We start from the raw sequence: 16,955 nt of genomic DNA, 5'->3' as shown, positions 1-16,955 counted from the left end.
CTTTCTTCTTTCACACACTTTACCAAACTCAGTCACCAGCTTCTGCAGTTTCTCACCCGAATCAGCCACCAGTGCTGTATCATCAGCGAACAACAACTGACTCACTTCCCAAGTTCTCTCATCCACAACAGACAGCATACTTGCCATTCTTTCCAAAACTCTTGCATTCACCTCCCTAACAACCCCATCCATAAACAAATTGAATAACCATGGAGACATCACGCACCCCTGCTGCAAACCTACATTCACTTAGAACCAATCACTTTCCTCTCTTCCTACATGTACACATGCCTTACATCCTTGATAAAAACTTTTCACTGCTTCTAACAACTTGCCTCCCACACCATATATTCTTAATACCTTCCACAGAGCACCTCTATCATCTCTTATCATATGCCTTCTTCACATCCATGAATGCTACATACAAATCCATTTGCTTTTCTAAGTATTTCTCACATACATTCTTCAAATCAAACACCTGATCCACACATCCTCTACCACTTCTGAAACCACACTGCTCTTCCCCGATCTGATGCTCTGTACATGCCTTCACCCTCTCAATCAATACCCTCCCATATAATTTCCCAGGAATACTCAACAAATTTATCCCTCTGTAATTTGAGCATTCACTTTTATCCCCTTTGCCTTTTTATGGTGGTACTATGCAAGCATTCTGCTAATCCTCAGGCACCTCACCATGAGTCATACATTCATTAAATACCCTTACCACCCAGTCAACAATACAGTCACCCCCATTTTTAATATATTCCACTGCAGTACCATCCAAACCTGCTGCCTTGCTGGCTTTCATCTTCTGCAAAGCTTTTACTACCTCTTCTCTGTTTACCAAATCATTCTCCCCAACCGTCTCACTTTGCACACCACCTCGACCAAAACACCCTGTATCTGCCGCACTATCATCAAACATATTCAACAAACCTTCAAAATACTCACTCCATCTCCTTCTCACATCTCCACTACTTGTTATCACCTCCCATTATCCCCCTTTACTGATGTTCCCATTTGTTCCCTTGTCTTACGCACATTATTTACCTCCTTCCAAAAAAAATTTTTATTCTCCCTAAAATTCAATGATACTCTCTCACCCCAACTCTCATTTGCCCTCTTTTTCACCTCTTGCACCTTTCTCTTGACTTCCTGCCTCTTTCTTTTATACATCTCCCAGTCATTTGCATTATTTCCCTGCAAAAATCGTCCAAATGCCTCTCTCTTCTCTTTCACTAATAATCTTACTTTTTCCTCCCACCACTCACTACCCTTTCTAATCTGCCCACCTCCCATGCTTCTCATGCCACAAGCATCTTTTGCACAAGTCATCACAGCTACCCTAAATCCATCCCATTCCTCCCCACTCCCCTTACCTCCTTTGTTCTCATTTTTTTCCATTCTGTACTCAGTCTCTCCTGGTACTTCCTCACACAAGTCTCCTTCCCAAGCTCACTTACTCTTACCACTCTCTTCACCCCAACATTCTCTCTTCTTTTCTGAAAACCTCTACAAATCTTCACCTTCGCCTCCACAAGATAATGATTAGACATCCCTCCAGTTGGACCTCTCAGCACATTAACATCCAAAAGTCTCTCTTTCACGTGCCTATCAATTAGCATATAATCCAATAATGCTCTAGCCATCTCTCCTACTTACGTACGTATACTTATATATAACTCTCTTTTTAAATCAGGTATTCCCAATCACCAGTCCTTTTTCAGCACATAAATCTACAAGCTCTTTACCATATCCACTGAACACCCCATGTACACCAATAATTCCCTCAACTGCCACATTACCCACCTTTGCATTCAAATCACCCATCACTATAACCTGGCCTCATGCATCAAAACTACTAACACATTCACTCAGCTGCCCCCAAAACACTTGCCTCTCATGATCTTTCTTCTCATGCCCAGGTGCATATGCACCAATAATCACCCATTTCTCTCCATCCACTGTCAGTTTTACCCATACCAATCTAGCATTTACTTTCTTACACTCTATCACATACTCCCACCACTCCTGTTTCATGAGTAGTGCTACTCCTTCCCTTGCTCTTGTCTTCTCACTAACCCCTGACTTTTCTCTACTCCCAGGACATTCCCAAACCACTCTTCTCATTTACCCTTGAGCTTCGTTTCGCTCAGAGCCAAAACATCCAGGTTCCTTTCCTCAAACATACTATCTATCTCTCCTTTTTTCTCATCTTGTTTACATCCACACGCATTTAGACACACCTACCTGAACCTTCGAGGATGTATAAATTCTCTGTTGATGTTACCAGACTTTATCTTCAAATGGTTATGCCATAAGTGAAAAATCACTTTCTTAGAACCTTTATTATTGTCAATGGATGAAAAAGAAAATAGTCTCTTCAAGGACCTAATTGTTCAAGAGGATTTTGTTTTTCATTTCCCTGCTTTCCCTGAGAGTGGAGCCTTGAAATTGTTCGAGCACCATAAAAGGGGTCCAGGAGTTGCATAACTGCTAAATTGATTTTCAGTGTTTTATCTTTTATGATGATCAAAACTGGAAGTACTGGGTCTTGTGGGGTAAGATGCCAACCCCCGAACACACACACAAACACACACACACACACACACACACACACATACACACACACACCTCACCCCACCCCTCTTCTTTTTGATATGGAGATGTGCTTACTCTGAACAGTTTTGCTTTAGATTACTTTATCCAACAACTTATTCCTTGTTCATAAGAAGGGAAAAGTACAATTTGTATATTAATCCCTCAGTATCTTGCTTCCCTGAGAATTCTTTTACTCACAATTTCCATTGGATGTTTAACGAATTTTGAATTATGCATGGCCATTTTTTTACGTACAATGTAGTTCTTCTCCATACTATTATTAGAATATACACCAAGTAAGACAACACAAAAATATTTACTTGGCATATTATATGTGAGATGGAGGCTGTGAGTGTGTGTATAGCTATTCTACAAGCATGTAGACATGACCTTGGAGGGATGCAGTAATGTCCTGTGATGTATTTGATGTAAGTGTTTTGTCTGGAATGAACCTCTAAAACATGCCAGTATGATCATATGAACATGAGATATTTCTATGACTACTGTATGATTTGAAAACATAATACTAAGTTTTATGTGTATGAAGATGGCTGATGCATAGAGGATCCAAGAGTTTGAGCTTATATACAAAGGAATCGGTCATGAAGAGCTAATTTTCATTAACAAATCTTTTATTTCATGTTGCATCTCATCTCAGAAAAAAAGTGTTATATTGAATGTTTCCGTCTGAAAAGTTTTTGAGTAGCTCTGAAAATTGATTTCTTCTGGAATTATAGGATTTCATTGAATTACTGAAATATTCCTGATATACATTACTTGTTTGATTGTTCAAGGTAAATGTGAAGGTCTTCGTGGTTTAGTTAGAGGTTTGGAGTACCTCAGAATGGTGGGGTGTAGCTTGAAGTCTGCAGATCTGGACGTGTTAAGCACCACCAAGCACATGCTATCCCTGTGTCACCTCGACCTTAGTGAGAACTTCTTTGGACTTTACAGAGACTTCTCATCATTTTGCAAGCTATGTCAGACACTACAGAAGGTAGGTATATATACCTGGGAGTACACATGGCAGTGAATGTAAACGTGGGAGCTGAAATAAGTCATAGGTCATTATTTGGGAGGGAAGGATGGCAAAGATGGGCATGTTTGGAGGTAGAGCATTCCTGATGAGTGGATGTGAGGTATGGGCTTTAGATTGAAAATATGGAAGAGGGTGGCTGTGTTGGAAATCATATTATCATATGCTTGAGGACAATATGCGACATGAAGAGGGTTGATCAAGTAAGAAATGATAAGGTAAGAGTGAGGTACAGTAGTAAGAAGAATATATATGACAGAGCTGAAGAAGGTGTATTGAAATTGTTTGGGTATATGGAGAGAATGAGTTAGGAGGGGTTGACTGAGATGGTATATGTGTCAGAAGTGGAGAGAAAGCTGAACTAGAGATGGGAGAATGAAGTGAAAGATGCTTTGAGGAGTTGAGCCCTAAAGTGTAAGAGGGTGTGATGCATGCATTGACAAAGTGAACTGGAATGATGTCGTATACCGGGGCCAGTATGCTATCATTGGGGTGTACCAGGGCATATGAAAGGTTTTTGGTGCTTAGCTGAGAACAGGGGCTTTGATTTTGTTGTATTATACATGAAAGCTAGAGAGATGTGAGCAAATGAGACCATTCTTTTTTCTTTCTTGGTGCTTCGTTGCTACACAGTAAACAGCAAACAAGTATGAAAGAATATATATTTCTTTCATACTCTTTTGTCAATTCCTGCATTAGCAAGGTAGCTCCAGGAATAGAGAAAGAAAAGGCCTCTGCTCACATCACTTCAATAGCCATGATGTGTAATGCACCAAAACCCCATCCCCATCCAAGCCCCACTGACTATTCTGTGGTTTCCTCAAGCTGCTTCATGTGCTCTGGTTCCATCCATTAACATCACATTCCCCCCTGTATTCCACATATCTTTCCATAACTATGATGCCTGTTCCCTTTGGGAACTCACTCAAAGCAGTAGTCACAGCAAAAGAATCTCGGTAACTGGTGAACTCTGGCGCTGCTTCTTAGCCATTAGTGCCTCACACTTAGGAGGCCATTGGCAAAGGGCAACTCTAGTGCAGCATTATCAGAGGCTCCTACCTGATATTTCCACCAACTACTATTACCTAACGTGTCTAACTAATGTTCCAACCCGTTACTTTTTCCTAATGCTCCTGTGTAATTTTACTACCTTCATCTTGTATCTATTGCTCTTACTGTTTTGCCTGAAGGCATTACTGGCACATAGCACTCACCAGAAAAAAATCTAGAGGTAGGAAGAACGAATGTTCTGAGTTAGGTGTTTGTCTCAAGTATTATGTATGACAGAATGCCAGCAGTCTACATGTGGATGAGGCAGAAACAAAAGACAGCTACCTGGGTCAAAGGACATCCACTAAAGTGCTGGCTCACTCCACAGACGTCACTGACCCTCACGATACCTAGGCGGGTAGTACTGGTAGTATACCTCCTTGGTTAGTGGTTGCCTACCAACTACTACCTAAGTCTGTATATCACATTAGGTGGTTTGGGAGGTACATGCAAGAGTTTTGGAGAGAGGGGCGAGTATGCATTTTGTCATGGATGAGAGGGCCTGAGAAGCGAGTCAGTTGTTGTTCGCCGATGATACAGCTCTGGTGGCTGATTCGAGCTTGAAACTGCAGAAGTTGTGACTGAGTTTGGAAGAGTGTGTTAAAGGAGAAAGTTGAAAGTGAATGTGAATAAGAGCAAGGTTATTAGATTCACTATGGTTGAGGGACAAGTTAATTGAGATATAAGTTTGATTGGAGAAAAACTGGAGGAAGTGAAGTGTTTTAGATATCTGGGAGTGGACTTAACAGTGAATGGAGCCATGGAAGCAGAAGTGGATCACAGGGTGAAGGTTCTAGGAGCAATGAAGAATGTGTGGAAGGAGAGAACGTTATCTCAGAGAGCAAAAATAGTATGTTTGAAGGAATAGTAATTCCAACAATGTTATATGGTTGCAAGGCATGGGCTATAGATAGGGTTGTGTGGAGGAGTGTGGATGTGTTGGAAATGAAATGTTTGAAGACAACATGTGGTGTGAGGTGGTTTGATCGAGTAAGTAATGAAAGGGTAAGAGAGATGTGTGGAAATAAAAAAGCATGTGGTTGAGAGAGCAGAAGATGTGTTGAAATGGTTTGGACACATGGAGAGAATGATTAAGGAAAGATTCATAAAGAGGATATAAGTGTCAGAGGTGAAGGGAAGAAGGAGAAGCAGGACACCAAATTGGAGGTGGAAATGATGGAATGAAAAAGATTTTGAGCAATCGGGGCCTGAACATGCAGGAGGGTGAGAGGTGTGCAAGGAATAGAGGAAATGGAACAATGTGACATACTGGGGTCAAAGTGCTGTCATTGGACTGAATCAGGGCGTGTGAAATGTCTAGGTAAACCATAAAAAAGTCTGTAGGGCCTGGATGAGGATAGGAAGCTGTGGTTTCAGTAAGTTGCACATGACAGCTATAGACTGAGCATAAATGATTGTGGCCTTTTTTGTCTGTTTTCTAGGTGCTACCTCGCTGCAGCAGGGGGTAGCAATGCTGTTTCCTGTGGGGCAGGTTGTTGCTGGGAATGGATGAAGGCAAGCAAGTATGAACATGTACATGTGTATATACGTATATGTCTGTGTATGTGCATGTATATGTTGATAAGTATATGTACGTATATGTGTACGTGTGGGCATTTATGTATATATGTGTGTATATGATTGGATGGTCCATTGTTCGACTTTCCTGGCGCTGCCTCACTGACGTGGGAAACCATTTCACTCCCTCCCCCACCCTGTGACTCACTTCCGCATCCATGATTCCATCCATTGCTAAATCCACTCCCAAATATCTAAAACACTTCACTTCCTACAGTTTTTCTCCATTCAAACTTACCTCCCAATTGACTTGTCCCTCGAGCCTACTAAACCTAATAACATTACTCTTATTCTTATTTCCTCTCAGCTTTCTTCTTTCACACACTCTATCAAACTCAGTGACCAACTTCTACAGTTTCTCACTTGAGTCAGCCACCAGCACTGTATCATCAGCGAACAACAACTGACTCACTTCCCAGGCCCTCTCATCCCCAACAGACTGCATACTTGCCCCTCTCTCCAAAATTCTTGAATTCACCTCTCTAACAACTCCATCCATAAACAAATTAAACCACCATAGAGACATCATGCACACCTGCCGCAAACCGACATTCACTAGGAACCAGTCACTTTCCTCTCTTCCTACTTGTGCTCATGCCGTACATCCTCAATAAAGATTTTCACTGTTTCTAGCAACTTACCTCCCACACCATATACTCGTAATACCTATCATCTCTATCATATGCCTTCTCCAGATCCATAAATGCTACATATATAAATCCATCTGTTTTTCTGAGTATTTCTTACATACATTCTTCAAAGCAAACACCTGATCCACACATCCTCTACCACTTCTGAAACCACTCTGCTCTTCCCCAATCTGATGCTCTGTACATGCCTTCACCCTGTCAATCAATACCCTTCCATGTGATTTCCAAGGGATACTCAACAAACTTATACCTCTGTAATTTGAACACTCACCTTTATCCCCTTTGCCTTTATGCAATGGCACTATGTATGCATTCCACTAATCATCAGGCACTTCACCATGAACCATACATACACTGAATATCCTCACCTACCAGTAAACAACACAGTCACCACCCTTTATAATGAATTCCACAGCAGTACTATCCATAACCGCCACCTTGCTGGCTTTCATCTTCTGCAAAGCTTTCACTACCTCTTCTCTGTTTACCAAACCATTCTCCCTGCCCCCTCTCACTTCGCACACCACCCTGACCAAAACACCCTATATCTGCCACACTATCATGAAACACATTCAACAAACCTTCAAAATCCTCACTCCATCTCCCTCTCACTTCACCATTACTTGTTATTACCTCCCCATTTTCCCCCTTCACTGAAGTTCCCATTTGTTCTCTTGTCTTATGCACTGTATTTACCTCCCTCCAAAACATCTTTTTATTCTTCCTTAAAATTTAATGACACTGTCTCACCCCATCTCTACGAAACCATTCTCCCTGACCCTCTCACTTCGCGCACCACCTTGACCAAAACACCCTATATCTGCCACTCTGTCATGAAACACATTCAACAAACCTTCAAAATAGTCACTCCATCTCCCTTTCACTTCACCGCTACTTGTTATTTCCTCTCCATTTGCCCCCTTCACCGAAGTTCCCATTTGTTCTCTTGTCTTATGCACTTTATTTACCTCCTTCCAAAACATCTCTTTATTCTGCCAAAGATTTCATGATGCTGTCTCACCCCAACTCTCATTCGCCCTCTTTTTCACCTCTTGCACCTTTCTCTTGACCTCTTGCCTCTTTCTTTTATACATTTCTCTGTCATTTGCACTATTTCCCTGCAAAAATCTGTCCAAATGCCTGTCACTTCTCTTTCACTAACAATCTTACTTCTTCATCCCACCATTCACTACCCTTTCTGATTGGCCCACCTCCCATGTTTCTCATGACAAAGGTATCTTTTGTGCAAGCCATCACTGCTCCCCTAAATGCATCCCATTCCTCCCCCACTCCCCTTACATCATTTGCTCTCACCTTTTTCCATTCCGAACTCAATCTCTCTTTGTACTTCCTGACACAAGTCTTCTTTCCAGGCTCACTTACTCTCACCACTCTCTTCATCCCAGCATTCTCTCTTCTTTTCTGAAAATCTTGACATTATGTTTTCACCTTCGCCTTTACAAGATAATGATCAGGCATCCCTCCAGTTGTCCCTCTCAGCAAATTTACATCCAAAAGTCTCTCTTTCATGCGCCTATCAATTAACATGTAATCTAATAATGCTCTCTGGCCATCTCTCCTATTTACATATGTATACTTATGTATATCTCTCTTTTTAAACCAGGGATTCCCAATCACCAGTCCTTTTTCAGCAAACAAATCTACAAGCTCTTCACCATTTCCATTTACAACACTGAACACCCCATGTACACCAATTATACCCTCAACTGCCACATTACTCACCTTTGCATTGAAATCACCCATCACTATATATATTTTTTATTATTATTATTATTATTATTATTATACTTTGTCGCTGTCTCCCGTGTTAGGGAGGTAGTGCAAGGAAGCAGACGAAACAATGGCCCAACCCACCCACATACACATGTATATACATACACGTCCACACACGCACATATACATTTTTTTTTTTTTCTTTTTTTTTTTTATACTTTGTCGCTGTCTCCCGCGTTTGCGAGGTAGCGCAAGGAAACAGACGAAAGAAATGGCCCAACCCTCCCCATACACATGTACATACACACGTCCACACACGCAAATATACATACCTACACAGCTTTCCATGGTTTACCCCGGACGCTTCACATGCCTTGATTCAATCCACTGACAGCACGTCAACCCCTGTATACCACATCGCTCCAATTCACTCTATTCCTTGCCCTCCTTTCACCCTCCTGCATGTTCAGGCCCCGATCACACAATATCCTTTTCACTCCATCTTTCCACCTCCAATTTGGTCTCCCTCTTCTCGTTCCCTCCACCTCTGACACATGTATCCTCTTTGTCAATCTTTCCTCACTCATTATTTCCATGTGACCAAACATTTCAAAACACCCTCTTCTGCTCTCTCAACCACACTTTTTTTTATTACTGCACATCTCTCTTACCCTTTCATTACTTACTTGATCAAGCCACCTCACACCACATATTGTCCTCAAACATCTCATTTCCAACACATCCACCCTCCTCCGCACAACTCTATCTATAGCCCACGCCTCCCAACCATATAACATTGTTGGAAGCACTATTCCTTCAAACAAACCCATTTTTGCTTTCCAAGATAATGTTCTCGCCTTCCACTCATTCTTCACCGCTCCCAGAACTTTCACCCCCTCCCCTACCCTGTGACTCACTTCCACTTCCATGGTTCCATCTGCTGCCAAATCCACTCCCAGATATCTAAATCACTTCACTTCCTCCAATTTTTCTCCATTCAAACTTACCTCCCAATTGACTTGTCCCTCAACCCTACTGTACCTAATAACCTTGCTCTTATTCACATATATTCTTCACTTTCTTCTTTCACACACTTTACCAAACTCCGTCACCAGCTTCTGCAGTTTCTCACATGAATCGGCCACCAGCGCTGTATCATCAGCGAACAACAACTGACTCACTTCCCAAGCTCTCTCATCCCCAACAGACCTCATACTTGCCCCTCTTTCCAAGACTCTTGCATTTACCTCCCTAACAACCCCATCCATAAACAAATTAAACAACCATGGAGACATCACACACCCCTGCCGCAAACCTACATTCACTGAGAACCAATCACTTTCCTCTCTTCCTACACGTACACATGCCTTACATCCTCGATAAAAACTTTTCACTGCTTCTAACAACTTGCCTCCCACACCATATATTCTTAATACCTTCCACAGAGCATCTCTATCAACTCTATCATATGCCTTCTCCAGATCCATAAATGCTACATACAAATCCATTTGCTTTTCTAAGTATTTCTCACATACATTCTTCAAAGCAAACACCTGATCCACACATCCTCTCCCACTTCTGAAACCACACTGCTCTTCCCCAATCTGATGCTCTGTACATGCCTTCACCCTCTCAATCAATACCCTCCCATATAATTTACCAGGAATACTCAACAAACTTATACCTCGGTAATTTGAGCACTCACTCTTATCCCCCTTGCCTTTGTACAATGGCACTATGCACGCATTCCGCCAATCCTCAGGCACCTCACCATGAGTCATACATACATTAACCTTACCAACCAGTCAACAATACAGTCACCCCCTTTTTTAATAAATTCCACTGCAATACCATCCAAACCTGCTGCCTTGCCGGCTTTCATCTTCCGCAAAGCTTTTACTACCTCTTCTCTGTTTACCAAATCATTTTCCCTAACCCTCTCACTTTGCACACCACCTCGACCCAAACACCCTATATCTGCCACTCTGTCATCAGACACATTCAACAAACCTTCAAAATACTCATTCCATCTCCTTCTCACATCACCACTACTTGTTATCACCTCCCCATTTACGCCCTTCACTGAAGTTCCCATTTGCTCCCTTGTCTTACGCACCCTATTTACCTCCTTCCAGAACATCTTTTTATTCTCCCTAAAATTTACTGATAGTCTCTCACCCCAACTCTCATTTGCCCTTTTTTTCACCTCTTGCACCTTTCTCTTGACCTCCTCTTGACCTCCTGTCTCTATACCTATACATTTTAACATATACATATATATACATACACAGACATATACATATATACACATGTACATAATTCATAAAACACTTCACTTCCTCCAGTTTTTCTCCATTCAAACTCACCTCCCAATTGACTTGACCCTCAACCCTACTGTACCTAATAACCTTGCTCTTATTCACATTTACTCTTAACTTTCTTCTTCCATACACTTTACCAAACTCCGTCACCAGCTTCTGCAGTTTCTCACATGAATCCGCCACCAGCGCTGTATCATCAGCGAACAACAACTGACTCACTTCCCAAGCTCTCTCATCCCAAACAGACTTCATACTTGCCCCTCTTTCCAAGACTCTTGCATTTACCTCCCTAACAACCCCATCCATAAACAAATTAAACAACCATGGAGTTATCACACACCCCTGCCGCAAACCTACATTCACTGAGAACCAATCACTTTCCTCTCTTCCTACACTTACACATGCCTTACATCCTCGATAAAAACTTTTCACTGCTTCTAACAACTTGCCTCCCACACCATATATTCTTAATACCTTCCACAGAGCATCTCTATCAACTCTATCATATGCCTTCTCCAGATCCATAAATGCTACATACAAATCCATTTGCTTTTCTAAGTATTTCTCACATACATTCTTCAAAGCAAACACCTGATCCACACATCCTCTACCACTTCTGAAACCACACTGCTCTTCCCCAATCTGATGCTCTGTACCTGCCTTCACCCTCTCAATCAATACCCTCCCATATAATTTACCAGGAATACTCAACAAACTTATACCTCTGTAATTTGAGCACTCACTCTTATCCCCTTTGCCTTTGTGGGAGTGGATCTGTCAGCGGATGGAACCATGGAAGCGGAAGTGGATCATAGGGTGGGGGAGGGGGCGAAAATTTTGGGAGCCTTGAAAAATGTGTGGAAGTCGAGAACATTATCTCGGAAAGCAAAAATGGGTATGTTTGAAGGAATAGTGGTTCCAACAATGTTGTATGGTTGCGAGGCGTGGGCTATGGATAGAGTTGTGCGCAGGAGGATGGATGTGCTGGAAATGAGATGTTTGAGGACAATGTGTGGTGTGAGGTGGTTTGATCGAGTAAGTAACGTAAGGGTAAGAGAGATGTGTGGAAATAAAAAGAGCGTGGTTGAGAGAGCAGAAGAGGGTGTTTTGAAATGGTTTGGGCACATGGAGAGAATGAGTGAGGAAAGATTGACCAAGAGGATATATGTGTCGGAGGTGGAGGGAACGAGGAGAAGAGGGAGACCAAATTGGAGGTGGAAAGATGGAGTGAAAAGGATTTTGTGTGATCGGGGCCTGAACATGCAGGAGGGTGAAAGGAGGGCAAGGAATAGAGTGAATTGGAGCGATGTGGTATACAGGGGTTGACGTGCTGTCAGTGGATTGAATCAAGGCATGTGAAGCGTCCGGGGTAAACCATGGAAAGCTGTGTAGGTATGTATATTTGCGTGTGTGGATGTGTGTATGTACATGTGTATGGGGGGGGTTGGGCCATTTCTTTCGTCTGTTTCCTTGCGCTACCTCGCAACCGCGGGAGACAGCGACGAGGTATAAAGAAAAAAAAAAACATAATTCATACTTGCTGACTTTATTCATTCCCATCGCTACCCCGCCACACATGAAATGACAACCCCCTCCCCCCCACATGTGTGTGAGGTAGCGCTACGAAAAGACAACAAAAGCCACATTTGTTCACAGTCTCTACCTGTCATGTATAATCCACCAAAACCACAGCTCCCTTTCCACACAGTGCCCTACAAAACTTTCCATGGTTTACCCAGATGCTTCACATGCCCTGGTTCAATCCACTGACAGCACATCGACCCCGGTATACCACATTGTTCCAATTCACTATATTCCTTGTACACCTTTCACCCTCCTCCATGTTTAGGCCCCAATCACTCAGAATCTTTTTCACTCAATCTTTCCACCTCCAATTTGTTCTCCCACTTCTCCTTGTTCCCTCCACCTCTGACACATGTATCCTCTTTGTCAATCTTTCCTCACTCATTATTTCTTTGTGACCAAAACATTTCAAAACATCCTCTTCTGCTCTCTCAACCACACTCTTTTTATTACCACACATCTCTCTTACCCTTTCATTACTTACTCGGTCAAACCACCTCACACCACATATTGTCCTCAAACATCTCATTTCCAACACATGCACCCTCCTCTGCACAACTCTATCTATAGTCCACTTCTCCCAACCATATAACATTGTTGGAAGCACTATTTCTTCAAATATACCCATGTTTGCTTTCCGAGATAATGTTCTCGCCTTCCACACATTCTTCACCGCTCCCAGAACTTTCACCCCCTCCCCCACCCTGTGACTCACTTCCGCTTCCATGGATCCATTTGCTGCCAAATCTCCTCCCACATATCTAAAACACTTCATGTCCTCCAGTTTTTCTCCATTCAAACTTACCTCCCAATTGACTTGTCCCTCAACCCTACTGTACCTAATAACCTTGCTCTTATTCACATTTACTCTTCGCTTTCTTCTTTCACACACTTTACCAAACTCAGTCACCAGCTTCTGCAGTTTCTTACTGAATCAGCCACCAGCACTGTATCATCAGCGAACAACTGACACACTTTCCAATCTCTCTCAAGCACACAGACTGCATACTTGCCCCTCTCTCCAAGACTCTTGCATTCACCTCCCTAACAACCCCATCCATAAACAAATTAAACAACCGTGGAGACATCACGCACCCCTGCCGCAAACCAACTCACTGAAAACCAATCACTTTCCTCGCTTCCTACTCATACACGTGCCTTACATCCTTGATAAAAAGTTTTCACTGCTTCTAGCAACTTGCCTCCCACACCATATATTCTTAATACCTTCCACAGAGCATCTCTATCAACTCCATCATATGCCTTTTCCAGATCCATAAATGCTACATATTGTTTTTCTAAGTATTTCTCACATACATTCTTCAAAGCAAACACCTGATCCACACATCCTCTACCACTTCTGAAACCACAGTGCTCTTCCCCAATCTGATGCTCTATGCATGCCTTCACCCTCTCAATCAATACCCTCCCATTTGATTTCCCAGGAATACTCAACAAACTTATACCTCTGTAATTTGAGCACTCAACTTTATCCCCTTTGACTTTGTACAATGGCACTATGCATGCGTTCTGCCAATCCTCAGGCACCTCACCATGAGTCATACATACATTAAACATCCTTACCAACCAGTCACCCGCTTTTTAATAAATTCCACTGCAGTACTATCCAAACCCGCCGCCTTGCCGGCTTTCATCTTCCTCAAAGCTTTTACTACCTCTAATATGTTTACCAAATCATTCTCCATAACCCTCTTACTTAGCACACCACCTCTTACTTTGCACACCACCTCGACCAAAAAACCCTATATCATTAAATTTTAGGGAGAATAGAAAGATGTTTTGGAAGGAGGCAAATAAAGTGTGTAAGAGAAGGGAGCAAATGGGAACATCAGTGAAGGGGGCAAATGGGGAGGTGATAACAAGTAGTGGTGATGTGAGAAAGAGATGGATGAGTATTTTAAAGGTTTGTTGAATGCGTTTGATGATAGAGTAGCAGACATAAGGTGTTTTGGTCAAGGTGGTGTGCAAAGTGAGAGGGTTAGGGAGAATGCATTGGTAAACAGAGAAGAGGTAGTAAAAGCTTTGCAAAAGATGAAAGCCAGCATGGCAGCGGGTTTGGATGGTATTGTAGTGGAATTTATTAAAAAAGGGGGTGACTGTATTGTTGACTGGTTGGTAAGGTTATTTAATGTATGTATGACTCATGGTGAGGTGCCTGAGGATTGGAGGAATGCTTGCATAGAGCCATTGTACAAAGGCGTAGGGGATATAAGTGAGTGCTCATACTACAGAGGTATAAGTTTGTTGAGTATTCCTGGGAAATTATATAGGAGGGTATTGATTGAGAGGGTGAAGGCATGTACAAAGCATCAGATTGGGAAAGAACAGTGTAGTTTCATAAGTGGTAGAGGATGTGTGGATCAGATGTTTGCTTTTGAAGAATGTATGTGAGAGATACTTAGAAAAGCAAATGGATTTGTATGTAGCATTTATAGATCTGGAGAAGGCATATGATAGAGTTGATAGAGATGCCCTGTGGAAGGTATTAAGAATATATGGTGTGGGAGGCAAGTTGTTAGAAATAGTGAAGTTTTTATCGAGGATGTAAGGCATGTGTACATGTAGGAAGAGAGGAAAGCGATTGGTTTTCAGTGAATGTTGGTTTGTGACAGGGGTGTGTGATGTCTCCATGGTTGTTTAATATGTTTATGAATGGGGTAGTTAGGGAGTTGAATGCAAGAGTTTTGGAAAGAGGGGCAAGTATGCAGTCTGTTGTGGATGAGAGAGCTTGGGAAGTGTGTCAGTTGTTGTTCGCTGATGATTCAGTGCTGGTGGCTGATTCGGGTGAGAAACTGCAGAATCTGGTGACTGAGTTTGGTAAAGTGTGTGAAAGAAAAAAGCTGAGAGTAAATGTGAATAAGAGCAAGGTTATTTGGTACAGTCGGGTTGAGGGACAAGTCAATTGGGAGGTAAGTTTGAATGGAGAAAAATTGGAGGAAGTGAAGTGTTTTAGAGTGGATTTGGCAGTGGATGGTACCATGGAAGCAGAAGTGAATCATAGGGTAGGGAGGGGGTGAAAGTTTTGGGGGCGTTGAAAAATGTGTGGAAGTCGAGAACGTTATCTTGGAAAGCAAAAATGGGTATGTTTGAAGGAATAGTGGTTCCAACAATGTTGTATGGTTGCGAGGCGTGGGCTATAGAGTTGTGCGGAAGAGGGTGGATGTGCTGGAAATGAGATGTTTGAGGACAATATGCGGTGTGGGGTGGTCTAATCGAGTAAGTAAAGAAAGAGTAAGAGAGATGTGTGGTAATAAAAAGAGTGTGGTTGAGAGAGCAGAAGAGGGTATTTTGAAATGGTTTGGTCACATGGAGAGAATGAGTGAGGAAAGATAGACAACGAGGATATATGTGTCAGAGGTGAAGGGAACGAGGAGAAGGGGAGACCATATTTAAGGTGGAAAGATGGAGTGAAAAAGATTTTGAGTGATTGGGGCCTGAACATGCAGGAGGGTGAAAGGTGTGCAAGGAATAGAGTGAATTGGAATGATGTGGTATACCGGGGTCAATGTGAAGCGTCTGGGGTAAACCATGGAAAGTTTTTTAGGGCCTGAATGTGGAAAAGGAGCTGTGATTTCGGTGCATTATACATGACATCTGAGAGTAAATGTTAATAAGAGCAAGGTTGTTTGGTACAATAGGGTTGAAGGACGAGTCAATTGGGTTTGAATAGAGAAAAACTGGAGGAAGTGAAGTGTTTTAGATATTTGGGAGTGGATTTGGAAGCAGATGGAACCATGCAAGCAGAAGTGAAACATATGGTGGGAGGGGGCGAAAGTTCTGGGAGCTTTGAAAAATATGTGGAAGTCGAGAACGTTATCTTGGAAAGCAAAAATGGGTATGTTTGAAGGAATAGTGCTTCCAACAGTGGTATATGGTTGCGAGGCGTGGGCTATAGATAGAGTTGTGTGGAGGAGGGTGGTTGTGCTGGAAATGAGATATTTGAGGAGAATATGTGGTGTGAGGTGGTTTAATCGAGTAAGTAATGAAAGGGTAAGAGAGATGTGTGGTAATAAAAAGAGTGTGGTTGAGAGAGCAGAAGGTGTTTTGAAATGGTTTGGTCACATGGCGAGAATGAGTAACGAAAGATTGACAAAGAGGATATATGTGTCAGAGGTGGAGGGAATGAGGAGAAGTGGGAGACCAAACTGGAGGTGGAAAGATGGAGTGAAAAAGATTTTGAGTGATCGGGTCCTGAACATGCAGGAGGATGAAAGGCGTGCAAGGAATAGGGTGAATTGGAACGATATGGTATACCGGGGTCGATGTGCTGTTAATGGATTGAACCAGGGCATGTGAAGCGTCTGGGATAAACCATGGAAAGTCCTGTGGGGTCTGGATATGGAAAGAGAGCTGTGTTTTCGGTGCATTGTACATGAC

At 42.4% G+C, this 16,955-nt stretch overlaps 1 protein-coding gene across 2 annotated transcripts in view; it reads left to right on the top strand.

Moving 5' to 3' along the window:
- LOC139761669 (uncharacterized) overlaps positions 1–16,955 on the top strand; it is a 74,270-nt gene that overhangs the window by 36,672 nt on the left and 20,643 nt on the right. For both annotated transcript variants that reach the window (XM_071685994.1, XM_071685993.1), the window contains one exon: positions 3,399–3,601. In XM_071685994.1, the coding sequence (XP_071542095.1) occupies positions 3,399–3,601 (203 nt within the window). The remainder of the gene's footprint in view (positions 1–3,398; positions 3,602–16,955) is intronic.

The sequence above is a fragment of the Panulirus ornatus genome, chromosome 41 (genome assembly GCF_036320965.1).
Source record: "Panulirus ornatus isolate Po-2019 chromosome 41, ASM3632096v1, whole genome shotgun sequence".
Taxonomy (NCBI): domain Eukaryota; kingdom Metazoa; phylum Arthropoda; class Malacostraca; order Decapoda; family Palinuridae; genus Panulirus; species Panulirus ornatus.
Note: the sequence above shows the minus strand (reverse complement) of the source record. Positions and strands in the feature narration are given on the sequence as shown.